The following is a 16,236-nucleotide window of genomic DNA, read 5'->3' on the forward strand; positions in this document are numbered from 1 at the left end:
AACTCTTTTAAAGGAGAATGTAGTCTATCTCCTGTTGGAGAATAGTTATATTATGTTTTAAATTTCAAATGTATATGTGTACATATGCGCGCTCACACACATACACACACACACACGGGGGGGGTGTTATTGAGCAGCTAAGTGAGCCTGGTATGGTGGCACATGCCTATAATCCCAGCAATTTAGGATGCTAAGGCAGGAGGATTTAAAGTCTGAGGACAGCCTGGGAAATTTAGTAAGACCCTGTCTTAAAACAAAGTACAAAGGCCTGGGGATGTAGCTTAGTGGTAAAGTGCTCCTGGGTTCAATCCCCAATATCACCAAAAATAGAAAAAAGAGTACAATGGAGAAGTCATGCATCCTTTGAACATTTCTTCCCAACACTCCATTCATGTAGTTTAGATTGGAATTACCCCAGCCTAGTCCTGAGAGTGGCACACATAACTCATATCTGGAAGTATACTGGTCCCCACACCTCTCACCAACAGTTGGTTTAGGGATGGGCAATCATCACTGGCTGTATTAATTTCCTTTTGCTGATGTAACAAATACAAACTTGGTGATTTAAAACCAATTTATCACTTCATAGTTTTAAAAGAGTTAGAAACGGCTCCTCAGGGCTATGTTCCTCCTGGAGACTCTAGAACAGAATGTGTTTCTTGGCCTTGTTCAGCTTCTAGAGTCATAGTCCCCTTCTTCTACCCTCAAGATTACAGCACTGTGTCCTCCCTTTTCTCTGATCTCTTGCTTCTTTTTTGTGATTCTTTTGGGCTCACCTGGATAATCCAGTCAAATCCCCGTATCTCAAGGTCCTCATCTTAATCATATCTTCAAAGTTTCTTTTGCCATGTAAGGGGATACACTCACAGGTTCTGGGGTCTGAGACATAGACACCTTTGGTGTGTGTGTGTGTGTCCCTCAGAAGTGACATAACAGATCCTTGGCAGTTTGTTGAAGAACAAGGTAGTATTTACAATGTACTAACAATCGATTTCATAAGAAGGAAGAACTGTTACGTGGGAATATCAGAGAAGCCCCTTCTTCTTCTCTGCTATGTTGTGATGCAGTCAGGGAGAATCTTTCCAGATAACAGTGCCAGGCTGTCTGAACATACTGAGAGTCATGAGCTAAACACACCTCTTTTCTTTATAAGTTACCCAGCCTCAGATATTTTGTTACAACAGCACAAAACAGAGGAACACACCAATGAATAGCAATTTGGGGGCAGAGGGTATCCAGGGCCAGGGCTCCCATAACAACAGGGCTAGTCTTCCAGGAAAATTCTTATGTTTGAAAAGACACCACCAACAGCCACCACCAATGCCAGTTCTACCATCCTCACAGTCACCACCACATGTATCACAGGTGTGGCTCAGCAGTTGAAGCACTTTGCATTCTCAATGTGTAACACTGATCTATTTGAGATCACTTCCCCAATGCCATATTTTAAATATAACTTAATTTTGCTGGACTCTAAAATCCAAGTATTACAACATTAATCATTAGTATGATCTAATTAAGTCAGTAATTTTTCTCTAAGAAAACAGTTTTTCTAGAATGCTTCTTTAAAACGCTAAGCCTTTGGGGCTGGGGCTGTAGCTCAGTGGCATGTTTCTACATGATTTCAACCAATCCCAGAGCCTTCATACAACTAACCTGACTGACGAGAACCTATTTCAAATATCAATTGTGCTGAATTAAAATCCATTAATTCTATTATTTAAAATTCATTCTATAAAGAGATTATCATTTTAAGTAATCTAATTTTTCTGATTATAGCTTTCCTGTGAGTTGGGAATATTGTGATATCTGATAATGTCATCATATATTATCTTCTTTTAGCCAAGCAATTATAATAAACAAAATGTTTCGCCATTGGATTCAGTAACAAAGTAATCCTCACTCTACTATGCCTTAAAAGCACATTTAATTCCACTTTTCTTGTTTTGATTGGACATAAACTGAATAAAGGCAAATGTCACAGTAGGGCAGTACACATAGCAATCAAATTGTGATTATTACTGCATCTGTGCAATCTGCAGTGTGCTGAGCAGAATGTTAAGTGCTCAGATATTAGGTCTTTGGCACAAACACTCATTTCTGGCAGCATAGAGAACCTCCAATTTACAACAGTTTGACCACAGATAAAAGGGATTACTATACACACACACACACACACACACACACACACACACACACACACTCACATACAGCGTCTTTAAACAGTAACACAGAGAACAATATTCTATATTGACTCATTAACACGGAACTTGTGTCCAATAGCACTATAACCCCATACCTAAGCAGTTAATCTAACATAGGTAATTTACCTTTTCTTTTGGCACTGGAGATTGAACTCAGGGGTGTTATACCACTGAGCCATATCCCCAGAATTTTGTATTTCTTATTTTGAGACAGGCTCTTGCTAAGTTGCTGAGGCTGGTTTCCAACTTGCCATTCTACTGCCTTAGCCTCCTGCATTGCTGGGATTACAAGGCCATGCCACTGCATCTGGCAAACGTAAGTATTTTCTCTGTAAGGCACATCACTGTGTTCCTTGTGCTTAAGGTCACTAGACAGCATTTCAGCACTATGCTTAGGGGTCATTTTAGATAGCAACATCATCAACAAAAAGTTCACAAAGAGAAAAACATTTTCCTACATTGACCAGAAGGATGTTTGTTTACCACATGAGAGCTGAAAAAAGAAAGTTACAGCAAAACATCAACCCGTCAGCACAGGGTGATCTTAAGTTTTTGTTGTTGTCTGGACATGGGTTTATCTGCTCATGATAACAAAACTGATACTAATATTGATTTGGGGGGGGTCACAAATAAGTTTTGGTGAGTAGGTGACTCTGCAACTATGGAATTTGTGAATGACAATAAGCTGTATTTTTTTTTTTAAAGAGAGAGTGAGAGAGGAAAGAGAGAGAGAATTTTTAATATTTATTTTTTAGTTCTCGGTGGATACAACATCTTTGTTGGTATGTGGTGCTGAGGATCGAACCCGGGCCGCACGCATGCCAGGCGAGCACGCTACCGCTTGAGCCACATCCCCAGCCCCAATAAGCTGTATTTTAAGTGAAATAACACATTATCACATAGACATACAAGAATAAACCATAATAATTCATCAAAAAAGTTTAGTTCATTGGAGGAGGAGTGGTGAGAAAGATGAGGCAGAAAATATTTCATTTTGAAATCACATTTGCTTATGAGTATAATTTTAAATGGGAATACTATTTTTTATTTGGAATCCAAAATGGGACATGTATTTATATACAAATTAATATTTGTAGGCTAAACTAGAGCTTCTATAAAGCTTAACAAAAATTTCTCGCCTGTATCAACCCACGAAATAAATTTCAAACAGCGTGGAATAAGAAGCTGAAATCTCATAATACAGAATTATATTTTTAATTCTCCCACCCTCAGAAGCATTCATCATTCACAAACATTCTAGAAGCTTGAGGTTATAATTAGAATAAATTTCTCAAATTATTAATTGTATGCAAGTTGGAACACACACAAATGCAGCTGGAGACATGAACATAGGTATATTTCACATTCCATTTTCAAGTTGTCTTGCAGAGCTATGATTTTCCCATAATAAAGTGATAAAAATCAAAGCTAAATCAAATACAGTACCATCTTTCCAATTCTCAAATAGGGAAAAATAAATGTAATTGCCTTGTTAGGAATATAAAGGGAAAGAAGCACGCCTGTGAAATTTCAAAATATTTAAAAAACACAAATTGGGCATTTCCATAGCAACTTGTAAGAGAGTTCTTAGACCTCTGAAGTCTGGTGAAGATCTTCAAGGATATGTCTTTTTTTTTTGGTTGCCTCATGTAGAATAATTCAATAAGAGTGACTGCTCTGTCGGAGCATTTATTTTTATTTCCAGGTCTTTCCATCAAAAATTTTAACTAAAATACCCAGAAGTCCTCATTTGACACCGCCTCCCCCCCACAAAAAAATCAGCAGTATAAGACTAGGCAATAAAAGGCAAAGATACCTTGTCAAACTTACCTAAGAAGGCAGTCAGTGGTACAACCTGAGGAAAAAAGATTCTCTTTAGGACTTATTCTTTCAGTATAACTACATTAATAAGTCTTCTTGTTCAATTTACAGCAAAGCAAAAGTTAAGTGTTCTGAGAACTAGGCAAGGTCTGTGGAGGAAAGTATTCTTTAATTTAAATCTCATTGATAACACTTGGGCATTTTGCAGACATTCCTTTTGTTTTTATTTTTTATATCAGTCAGGCCTTGTGGTTCCTATGGATATCAATCAATTACTATCAAAATACTTTCATACATCCTTCTTAATTGGGATTGTGAAAAGACAGGTAAAACAGACATTTTCAGGCATTCTAAGCATGGGAGATGAAGGATCATCTTTTGTGGAAGTAATCCTTTTTTTTCCAGGGGTGATCCCTATGACCAGACTGTGAGCAACTTTGGGTTGACCCTAAATTCTACAATCTTAAAAGTATATTTTGAAAACATAAATCTTATAACATTTCCAATAAATATATTCAATAATATCTTCTTGGTGGTATGAGCAGCATAACAGAATTTGTCTTGGTAGCATAAACTAATACACCTAATGAACACAACTAGTTTTCATCTGACAACAAAAATGTTCAAAACATAATAATGCAATATCAATGAGAGAATTTTAATTATTGCATGAAGTTCACAATTTCCTAGTAATTCCTTTTGCTTTTGGACTGTATCACACTAAGGCTTTGCAATCATGGTAATTTGTTCCAGTCACCCAATGACATTCTCTGTGGCTGTTAGTCCTCAGCTGATATCAGTTTGGTTCAGTTGTTTTCATTTTGCTTTGTTTGCTGGCGTTCTAGCCACTAACAGTTCTAAGCTCTTAGAATGTTATGGCTCTCAGCTGCTCATGGAGACAAGGGTCTACTTGGTGATTATGGAAAACACTTGAATAGCTCAGTCTCTGAACTGCACAACTTCACTTGCAATTATGTGACCTGTAATCCCAATGGATCGGGAAGCTGACACAGGAAGATGGCGAGTTCAAAGCCAGCCTCAGCAATGGTGAGGCGCTAAGCACTCATTAAGACCCTGTCTCTAAATGAAATATGGGGATATGGCTCATTAGTCAAGTGACCATGAGTTCAATCCCAAGTACTCACCCCTACCAAAAAAAAAAGATGGTATGACAAGGTTTCTTAGAATCAGGTCCAAATATTATCTCAAGGAAAATTTATAATCTTCTCAAATTTATCTGCCAAACTTATTCCTAAATATTCAACCATAATTAATTTTATCATGGTTCCAAATTAAGCAAAAAATTGGAGTCATAACTTCTGTTACCTGTCAAGTTTTCCTATGTTAAGTCTCTTTCACAAGCCCACTAGAATACTTTATCCTTCCAAATAAATGTTTAAAATCACCTTCATAATATGTAACAGCCCTTCTAGTTTTCTATCTTTGGCTAAAAATTTCTACTTTAGGCTCTAGCAGTAAATAGTGTCATATTCTGTATTCCAGAGTTCTTAAATAGAAAATGGAATGCATAGGTGTTTTTTTTCCCCCCTTTGGTGGTACATGGGATTAAACCCAGGCAGAGCCTAGCACATACAAGACAAGCAAAGTGCTCTACCACTTCCAGTTCATTCATTCGTTCATTTGTTCATTCATTCATTTATTTATTTATTCTTAATTTTGAGACAGGATCTTGCTAAAGTTGCCCAGGCTGGCTGCAAACTTTTGATCCTTCTGCCTCATCCTCCTGAGTAACTGGAATTACAGGTATGTGATACTGTACCCAGTAGAATGTACACTTAAAAACTTAAGTCTGTAATTCTGCCCCTTTGCAAAATACTAAGAATCATCTCACTATATCCTTTTATTTTACAAAACTTTAATGTGTGGGACTTTTTTGTACAATTTGACATCATTCGTTATCGGATCCCATTCTCTTAAACACCTCTAACAAGTTGTAATTTTATGAACTGGGACAGATTTCATTCTCATACTCTTTCACAATTAAGCATACTACATTTCTAGTACTTCAAAGATTTTAATTATTGTCAAATATATCTGGATTATAGCTTAACCCATACATTTTCAGAGAGTTCATGATTTTTATATAAAGGCAAATTAAATAATACCTAAATATTTAAACTTAATACATTAAAGTCATAATGATACAATCATTTCAAAATTATTGGAAAATATGTCATTTTCTTGAAATGAACTTGGCATAGAAGGCAGCAAAGAGGTCTTTATAAGGAGTATCTGAATTGGACTTGGTCAACGGTATTCGGCAAAATTGGCGGAATCTAGGAGAACGCAGCAGCAAGTTCTGTGAAAGGCCCATGAAGCTGGAGCACAGCCAGTAGAGAACAATTGACTAAAAAGAGAGAACATGGATATTAGTGCTTGTCCATTCTTGAAGGATACAAAGTCCAGAGACAAAAAAGCAATAAAAAAGAAAATAAATCTCTAAATGAAAGTACACTGGGACCAAGTTAACATGTGCAGTTATTATATATTGTGAGGGATCTAATAAGAAAGTAAGTTGAGAGGAAAACCAAAAGCAAAAAGAAGTATTTTTGGTATCAAGTCGATGGCGGAAAACAGTTGTCAGGTAAGGCCCAGGAGTGATCTCACCCCCACTTTGGCAATTAAGCATATTTTTCTCCACCAAAGGTTCTGACAAACTGATTATATATTGAGGGTAGAATACGAAAAATGGGGCTGTGGCCATTTGTGATAGCAATATTAAGACTCCCTAGACCTTATTTTCCCCCATGTACTCATTTATCTTCCCCAAATATTCCCCATTACCAGTGTTTCAGAGGAGTCAGGAATGCATTATCTCTGCCTTCTTGAGAGAGCTTCAGCATTAGCTGCATCTTTCTTTTTTGTTATCATCCAGACTGTTTATTTAGGTCAATGACCAAGTTCTACAGCCTCTCAAAACACTCGTATACAACACATCTGTTCCAAACTTTTGTCATTGGGTCAAGCCCCACAAGCAAAACCATGTGGTTGTTCAGTACTGGTTGTAGAGACAAATGCCTTAGTTTGATCCTATTTGCTACTTATCTGACTTTTCATAAGTTATTTTCCTTTGTTTCAGTTACATCACCTAAAATAGGCCAGAAACTAATGCACCTCAAAAGACTGCTTTGAGGAATAAATGAGATATTTCATATAGTTGGTAATAAGCACAGTATATGGCCTATGTTAAGCACTTGCATCTGTTCCAAAATAAATCTTTCAGGGCAGAATATAAATGTCATCAAAGGTAGATTAGCATAGCAGTTAAGAGCAACAGCCAAACAGCCTGGATGTGTGGTAGGACTCAGCATAAGTAGGTAAAAACTTGGGAGTTATTTAACCTACTTGTGCCTCAGTTTCCTCAGCACCAAAGTAGAGATTAAAAGAGTACCTACCTTATTGCACTTTTGGGAGAATTAAATGAGGTAATGTACCTAAACCATTTTACAGTGCCTGGCACAAATGTCAACACTGAATAAACATTAGCTATCATCATCTGACTTATCCATCAACCAGAAAGCCACCTAAGCCTAACCTCGTTGACTATAATTTTTCATGTAAATATCAATCCCTCTTCTTCCTGAGCAACAAAATCCAGATTTTTCAGTTGGGTACGCTACCATCTGGAGCGGGAGAGGAGGGTCTATACATACTTCCCAGTCTCTTCAGCAGTCAAGTGTGGCCACACAATTAAGATATAAACACAATAGTTTGGTGGGATAGCTGGCAATGCTTATTAAAAGGAGCTGATTGTATTTAAAGCAGCAAGATAGCAAGCTCTAGAAGTCATCATGATCATCCTGTAGCCTTAGGGAGAGAAATCACAGACAATGGATGTTGGAGCAGAGATAGGCAGGCACATTTGTAATCCCAGTGACTTGGGAAGCTGAGTCAGAAGGATAGCAAGTTCAAGACCAGTCTCAGCAACTTAGGAGAGTCTGTCTCAAAAAATTTTACAAAAAGGATTTAAGATTGGATGCAGTGGTAAAGCACCCCTAAGTTTAAGCTCCAGTACCACAAAAGAAAAAAAAAAAAGGAAAGAGAAGCAGGTGGGTCTCCACTGTCTTCAGAAGTTGGCACATCATCCCTAACTACCTAACTCTTGGTTTCCTATGTTTGACAGAATAAGCTTTGGTACTCAAGACACACTATTTTTTAGATGTGTTACTCTGAATCTGATCCTTCACTGAAACTTCATTGCTCCTATTTTATTTCATTAGGGGGAGTTTCTCTGATTGAACTGGTATTGTTTATTCCCATAAATGCAATGAAATTTGTATTATTCTTTCTACTTTTATGGGATATTTTATAATACTACCATTATATAGAAAGTACTATACTAGGTACTTGATGCTTTTTCAGTAATTCTCATAGACATTATGATGTGTATCTCAGAGATGAGGAACCTTACTTATTTTGCACAGGATTAAAGATAGAATTATATTCACGTGATAGCTTAAAAAACACATTTTGATATAAAAAACATATTACTCCTAATTTCTAAAACTACTATAAATTACTTAAATATTTGCTGATATAACCCTAACTACTAGCAACAAGTACATTCTACTTAATGGTCTGTGTTGGCTTTGAGTAAAGATGGAGCTACCTACCACAGCTTTAAAGTATCTGTGGAAAATACACAAAGAACTGAAATAACTTAAAACAAATTTTATTTTTTATCAAAAGTTTAATTAGGTATAAATAAGGACAAATGTACTTTTCTCATAATGTTGTTAAAAGGGTAAGTAATATAACTAATTTCTTTAGTCTGTCTATACAGAAAGAAAAAGTTCAATACATCAACTAATTAAATAGGGCAAATACTATATTTGGTATGATGTAAAATACTTTGAAAGATTAAAAAAACAGAGGCAGGAAAAAGGAGTTTGATTTAGTAGGAGAGTTAAGACATATTTACATAAAAGAAGATTAACCAATCCCAAGAAATGTCCAAATTTCTTAGTGATAAAAACAGAGTAGCTTAGTTATCATACACATTACCATATCAGTAAGAGATCAAGTGGTCAGAGGAAACTCAATAAAAGAGGCAAGATCCCAGTCAGTTTAAGCTCAGGAGAAGATTTAGCACATGACACAAACAATGCTGGTGCTTACTCACAGAAGGTACTGTTGCAGCAACTGGAATCATCAATACTGATAGAGCACGGACAAAGTATATAATATACGTCTGAAAACGAGATATTCCAATTTTCTGTAGAGCAAAAATCTGAAGGAGGAGAATATATGTATACATACAATGATTAGTACAATGCATATTATATCAGACAAGCTTTAAAATAACTTAAGCTTTAAGATAACTTTATGTGACTGATCATCTTTCTTAAAAAAAAAAATCTTAATAATTGTGCAGAATTCTTCCTCTACTCTAAGTTGTTCTTTTTTTTTTTTTTTTTTTTTTTTGTGATGATGTTGGGGATTGAACCCAGAGCATCTGAGGCAAGCACTCTACCCAACTGAGCTACACCCTCAGCCCCAATTATGCAGAATTCTTAAATGGAGCTTAAAGAATCCCTGAAAGACATGAACTGTGTAGAAATCATTGCCTTTATTTGTTGCCACCTAAATATAGTGACTGGTATAGAAAATACATTCAATAGATACCTCCATAGATTTGTGACCTGATTACATGGAGTAAAGGGGAGAACCAAGGCTAGGAAAAGTAGTTACGATGTGTGAATTATTTAAGAGGAAGCACAGTGTAATTATCATGACTGCAGAACCAAACTAGCTAGGGTCAGACAGCATCCCTGCAGTTTTAGTGGCTGAATAACATTGCAATACTTTAAACCTTTCTGTGCCTTTTTCCCCCAGCTCCTTAAAATGGGGTCATTATAGTCAAGGTTAACAATTAAATGAGTTAATTCATGTACATTGTGTACAAAAATGTCCAGCACATATTGTATATTAAATAAAAACAAGCTTTTATTAGTCATTAGAGGGTATGGAGGAAAAGACTAGAGCACTGATATTAATTAATTTTAACCTTTGTTTATCACTACATTTTTTTATACCAAATATTCACTATCAACCAATTCAAGGGGCTATGCTAGGTGCTCTTAGGAAATATATTTATACTACAAATAAAGTTTTTCCTCAAGAAATTTTTACCCAAGACCTTAGGCTTTATCATCTTCATTTTCCTCATTTGAAAAAATAAATAAACAGTATACAAGAAATGTTTTTAAAAAGATGTTTAGATTTCCCAAGGATCAGTGGACCTGAGGTCTGTGAGATTCCAACCATGGTAAAAAAATTTCTAGCCAGTAATGGTGGTACATGTCTCTAATTCCAGCAACTAGGGACCTGACGCAGGAGAACTGCAAGCTCAAGTCGAGCCTCAGTGACTTTACAAAATTAATAAAAACAGCTGCGGATATAGCTCAGTGGAAGAGTGCCCCTTGTTCAGTCCCCAGTACCAAAAAGAAAATTTAAGGTTTCTTCCAGTTCTATGTGTGGTCTATTCAGAGTCTGAGTCCGAGACTTTGTGTGTGTGCATGTGTGTATGTCTATATTTCTGTGGACAGAACCTAGGGAATTTTAACCACCGAGCTATATCCCCAGCCTTTTAAAAAATAAAATTTTTAAAAATATCAAGACAGGTCCTTGCTAATTTTCTTAGGCTAGCCTCGAATTTGCAATCCTCCTGCCTCAGCCTCTTGAGTTGCTGGGATTACAGCAATGTGCCAGCATACTCAATTGAGAAGAGTTCTTTACAAAATTATAAGCATGCCTTCAAACTGTTGATAAGGCAGCACATGATAATGGCTTAGAGAAGACCAAGAGGACATACCTTATATTTATGTATTTTCTCAATTCATCTTGTAAAAAAAATTCTATGACTTAGTTCTAAGATCATTTAGCAAGAAAATGGCAGTCAGGTACTGTGTTCTTGACCTACAAATTTTCATTTTATGCATACACACAAAATACTACTTATTGTGGGAATAAAATCAGATTGATCAAGAATCTTAATTAATATATGTACCAAAAGTAAATTATAAAACTGAATGTATTAAAATCAGGTATTTTGAGAGCTGAAAGAGACTTTGGAAGTGTTCTAACTCAGTGATCTTATTTTAATTATGAGAATTTTATGATGCAGAAAGGTTAAGGGACTGGCCTCAGTTAATGTCTCAATTGCAGCTCAGAACCAACTCAAACATGTATATTTGATGTCAGAAGAGCAGCAACAAAAGTTCTAATGACTTAAATGTCAAACAAATATCACTTAAAATCACTGACCTCCACTATTAATAAATTGGTGACACCGAGGGAGACAGGAAGAATCCAAGTAGAATCCAGCACAGTGAGATCAGGAAACCAGAGGATCCCACCAGTAGCTAATTGTTCCTGAACAGAAAAACCTGCTGAAACAGTTTTATAAATCAAATAATAGAATTCTTAAAAATAGCAGAGGAAAGTATACAAAACCTAAGTAGCTTGACAATTCTAATAAAGTACCCCTAACACTAGAGATTTTAAAAGTTTTAAAAGGTTATTTTTATTCACAATATGTTTTCTTCTTTTTTGTTATTTTTTACTCAATACAAAATATTTTTCTTTATACAGCTAGCCTATTTACACTTCAGATTTTAAATTCTATACCTTGTGAGAAACAGAGTAAATGGTAATTATAAAAACTATGATTTTTTTTTCTTTCCTAAGTACAAAGAAAAAAAAAAACAACCAATGTTAAAGAACTTATTTGGGGAAGCAGAACTTCTATAATAATTACCTTCTGAATGTGCTCCCCCTGTGCTAAAATTCCGGAGGGCAACAGATATGAAGATCCACATTGGAAGCTGAATCCAGACCAACACAGTGGCTTTGAAAGGGTGGCAGTTGTCCCGAACATACAGCTCTGAAACAAGCCTCCTCATATTCTTTAGATAAGTGAGCCTATTTTGAGGGAAGAGGGAAAGATAATATCATTTGACTGCTGGTAGTTCTTCATCCCCAAAGCACAAACACACACATGCTATGATTACAGTTAAAGGGGTCTTAATTATGATATGCTGTGCAGGCAAATTAAACCTTTACTGAAACTTCTATAGCAATGTACAAAATTGTAAAACAATGTGATAAATCTGATACTTTCAGACTACAGGCTTTGTCTCTGATGGTCTTTAGCCAATTCAGTATTTTTTTTCCCTTTTGTTTTTATTGTTGTTGTTGCTGTACTGGAGATTAAACCTAGGGGTGCTTTACCACAGAGTTATGTCCTCAGCCCATTTTATCTTTTATTAAAACAGGGTCTCGCTAAGCTGTTTGGGGCCTCATTGAATTGCTGAGGCTGGCATCAGACTTGGGATCCTCCTGCCTTAGCCTCTAGATTTGCTAGGATTACAGCCTGCACCACTGTGCCTGCAAGTCAATTAAATTTTAACAGAAAATTTCACTCCTGACATGGTCTAATTACAATTAATATCAGAAATATTAAAGCTGGAAGTCCATTTTACTCAAATCTGTGCATGGCTAAACCTTATTACTTGATCTCTTTATCTTTTGTAGCTATATGATTTTGTACTGTATATTCTCTTGGACTATAAAATTGATCTCCATGTTTCAGTGAACTCTCTTGCGAAGATTCTCTCAATCTGTTTTCTGTTTACCACATTAATTACTTCTGTTCATAAGTCTAGTTTCCTTGAGGGGCAAGGGTTCGGTTTTATTCATCTTTAAATCTCTTACATTATATACATATGGCATTAGGAATTAAATCCAGGGGAGCACTATCACTGAGCTACATCCCTAGCCCTTTTTGTATTCTGACAAAGGGTCTCACTAAGTTGCTGATGCTGGTCTCCAACCTGTGATCCTCTTGCCTCAGCCTCCTGAGTCAACGAGATTATATGTATGCACTACTGCGCCCAGCTTCCTATATCATACATTTTGTATAAGGCAGGCATTCAATAGTTTTGTTCAATTTAATCAAATTATAGTATTGAATTAAGATAATACATTCAGGCCTTTCTCTTTTTCTAACTTTACCTCTAGTTACTTCTCTAATGACACCTGCACATTTTGGTTCCTGAATGACTTTCAGTCATCCAACAAACCAGACTTCCACATAAGCATGGCTTTGGAAGTATTATATAACCTAACAGACTCCCAACACAACACTGCTAAAAATACAGAAAGCCCTCATCAGATAAGTCTTCCTACAAAGTCAACAGTTTGTATAAGGATGGATCAGGCCAACCATCCTGCCAGTGCTACAAAAGCAAGGTGCCACAATCTAGGCTGTGTTCATAACCCAGGTGAATAGCCATTAATCTGTTCTTTTTGCTTTTGGCAAAAATAATCAATTTTCTCTGAAAGATAAAATTTCAAAACTATAGGCTTGCCTACTTTTATCAAAGACATTGAGCTATCACAATAATTTTTTAAAATGGCAGGTCTTTTTTGCACTAAATATAGACACGAGTTCATATTAAAGATAGCAAATATACATCTGTATAAAATATATGAATAACAATATATTCAACACTTACTTATACTACAAAACCCTTATTTTTCTCATTGTTGTGAACTGGTGACTACTTTGTTACAGTCTAATAAAGACTAGAAATCAACTAGCGAGTAGCTTAGTTCCCAGTAGATGACTACAGACATCCTTGGGCACAGTAAAGCATCTTTGGACAAGGGCTTTCCAAGAGGCATAGAACCACCACAGTGGTTTGAGCAGCACCATGGCTATGTAAATGCTTCTACTATGGCATTAACATTTTCTATGTCCCCTTTCATGTGGTCTATTATCTGTATCTTTTCAAAAAGGTCAAATTTGCAAATTTCTGGACCAATATTCCAACAGAATGGCAAAGTATCTTCATGTCATAAAACCTTCATTAATGCCCTAGCTCTTTGCACATACTCTTTATACTCTCCTTAATTCATTGTCATCATTATTTATGATAGGCCTTTTTCAGTGGGTTTGAGTCCCTCAAGAATAGGAATAAAGCTGAATAAGGTAGTCCTAGAACTTGGGAGGCTGAGGTGAAAGGATCAAAAGAACTCAGGATTTGAAGAACTGGGCAAGTTGCTATCTCAGAAATAAAAACCATGAGTAGGCTCTTATCTTTGCTGTTCTATTTCTTTGCTTTTTATTCAATATATAAAAGTATCATGCCACATACTGATTTATTAGAATATGAAATAGGAACTACTTTCCTGACAAATTTACCCAAACCAACAATTAACATCACTTACACATTTCTCTCTTTCTCTTACACACACACACACACACACACACACACACACACACACACAATTTGTGGTCTTATATGCATAAAATTACTTACCTTGTAACTCTCTTGGACCATCCCAACTGATGTGCATAAACTGCAACTTCATGATTAAGATGCTTGGCAATGTTTTTTATTTCTGGTTGCAAATTTTCCACCTAGCTAAAGAAAAAGTAGAACTTGTTATGAGCACATAAAGGATCTTATTCATAACCTTTCATAATTTTATTCTTCCTTCATTTTAAAATTGTGCTTTATGTCAAAAAACTTTAAATCTAAGCAAAAAATGTCAATTTGCTTGGGATGTCCTTAGTCACAAATTCAAATTCCAGCTTGTATATCTAGTTGTCTAATCCTAGGTAAGAGATTTAACCCCTAAAATCCTATTCCCTTTTAAAAGGTATAACAGCACAGAATTGTTAAGTATTAAATGAAAACTGCATCCATGGTTTTACTGTTTCACCCCTAGATTTTCCAGTAATGTAAACAGAGAAAACAGCACACTACTAATATGCTTTTAGTATGTTCTGATAGCCACAAAACCAAAACTAAAAACTGCATTTATTCTTGCCCTGTGTTCTTTCTGTAAAGAAGCTCACTGCCTTCATGCTGCTGCCGCTACCTTTCTTGTTTTGCTTTCCAGTAACTTTTTCCTAACTATAATATGAAAACCATATTTATGAAATCTCACAATAATAATCCCTTTTTGTTTTCAAAGCATTTCAACTCATGTTATATGATTTCATATCATGAAATTGTTATGTAAAGGAAGGTATTTTTATACTGACACCACAGAAAGGAGAAGGATGTCCTAAAAAGTCAAGTGACAGCAAAACTGTTACAGGTGGTAAGTGCCAAGATAAGATATTGTTTGCAAACTGATACCTTAGTAATTTCTTTCTTATAAGAAATATAAGCTGGAATACTTTGGTCAAAGATGCCGCTGACATACTGCCTGATAAAACTTTTTAAGATGTTAATGTTACATAGTTTTTTCCATACAATTTCTTCTGATTTTTTTTAAGTGTAAAGCTTGATGACTTTAGTTTTTGCTTGTAGTGTGAAAAAAATTATCGGTGCATAATTATACATAGTAGTAGAATTCGTTCTTAAACATTTGTACATGCAAACAACATTCTCATTTCTTTACTGGTCTTATCATGAACAAGTTGAGTAACCACTTGTGCTCTGAGCACAAACCCAGGAGGACAAACGAAAATTTCAGGTACACTTGTGACAGAATATTTACACATCCAATGCCACTTAAAATTTTTAGTAATAAAGTGGCCTTGATGACTAACAATAACACTATGGTACCATAGCGGGATCTGACACCCAGGCAGACGTCTAACCTCCACTGCTAGGGCGACAGCAAGTATGCGCGCGGCCCAGCGCTCCTCACCTTGGCCAGGATGTAGTGCTGGTAAGCGGCCAGGGGCAGCGTGACCGCGCCGCGCAGGGCCACGGTGGTGAACAAGATGCTGCCCCACCAGGGAAGGCCTGTGGCGGCGTGCGCGCAGAGCAACACTTCCTCAGCGGCCCGCACCGGCGCGGACGCGGCCAGGGCCTCGTACCAGCCGCCCGCACCGTCAGGGGAAACTGCAGAAACTGACGCCACCGCCCACATTGGGAGAGCTGGGGGGTTGGCGCCGTTCCAGAGGGATGGCAGAAGAGGCAGGCCCCTAGTCCGCAGCTGTAGGGTAGGTAGCAACCGCTGCCACCGACCACCCATCCCACACATCATGCCTACGTTGGAGCGGAGCTCAGGTCGCGGGACTCCGGGACCCGCGATTCACACCACTCAACCCAGACCCCGCACAGGCGCCAACTGTACTAGGCGTAGCCGTGGGCGCCGTTCCGCAGCCTTCCGATTGACCTTCCTATTCAAGTCGGTGACGTCTTGCGTCGCACTGGAGATGACG

General features: G+C 36.9%; 1 protein-coding gene across 2 annotated transcripts; it reads right to left on the minus strand.

Annotated features, from left to right (window-relative positions):
- Positions 1-4,225: 4,225 nt before the first annotated feature.
- Positions 4,226-16,236, minus strand: Cox18 (cytochrome c oxidase assembly factor COX18). Of its 2 annotated transcripts, none has more exons than XM_005333255.5 (6): positions 15,717-16,236; positions 14,372-14,472; positions 11,806-11,969; positions 11,313-11,437; positions 9,169-9,276; positions 4,226-6,393 (listed from the first exon to the last, which is right to left on the minus strand). In XM_005333255.5, exons 1-6 carry the CDS (start codon positions 16,056-16,058, stop codon positions 6,220-6,222), a joined length of 1,014 nt encoding a protein of 337 aa, XP_005333312.1. In that variant the 5' UTR covers positions 16,059-16,236; the 3' UTR covers positions 4,226-6,219. The 2 variants fall into 2 exon arrangements, with proteins under 2 accessions (XP_005333312.1, XP_005333313.1); XM_005333256.5 differs by having other exon boundaries at positions 11,313-11,434; positions 15,717-16,235.

Source organism: Ictidomys tridecemlineatus, chromosome 9 (assembly GCF_052094955.1).
Source record: "Ictidomys tridecemlineatus isolate mIctTri1 chromosome 9, mIctTri1.hap1, whole genome shotgun sequence".
NCBI lineage: Eukaryota > Metazoa > Chordata > Mammalia > Rodentia > Sciuridae > Ictidomys > Ictidomys tridecemlineatus.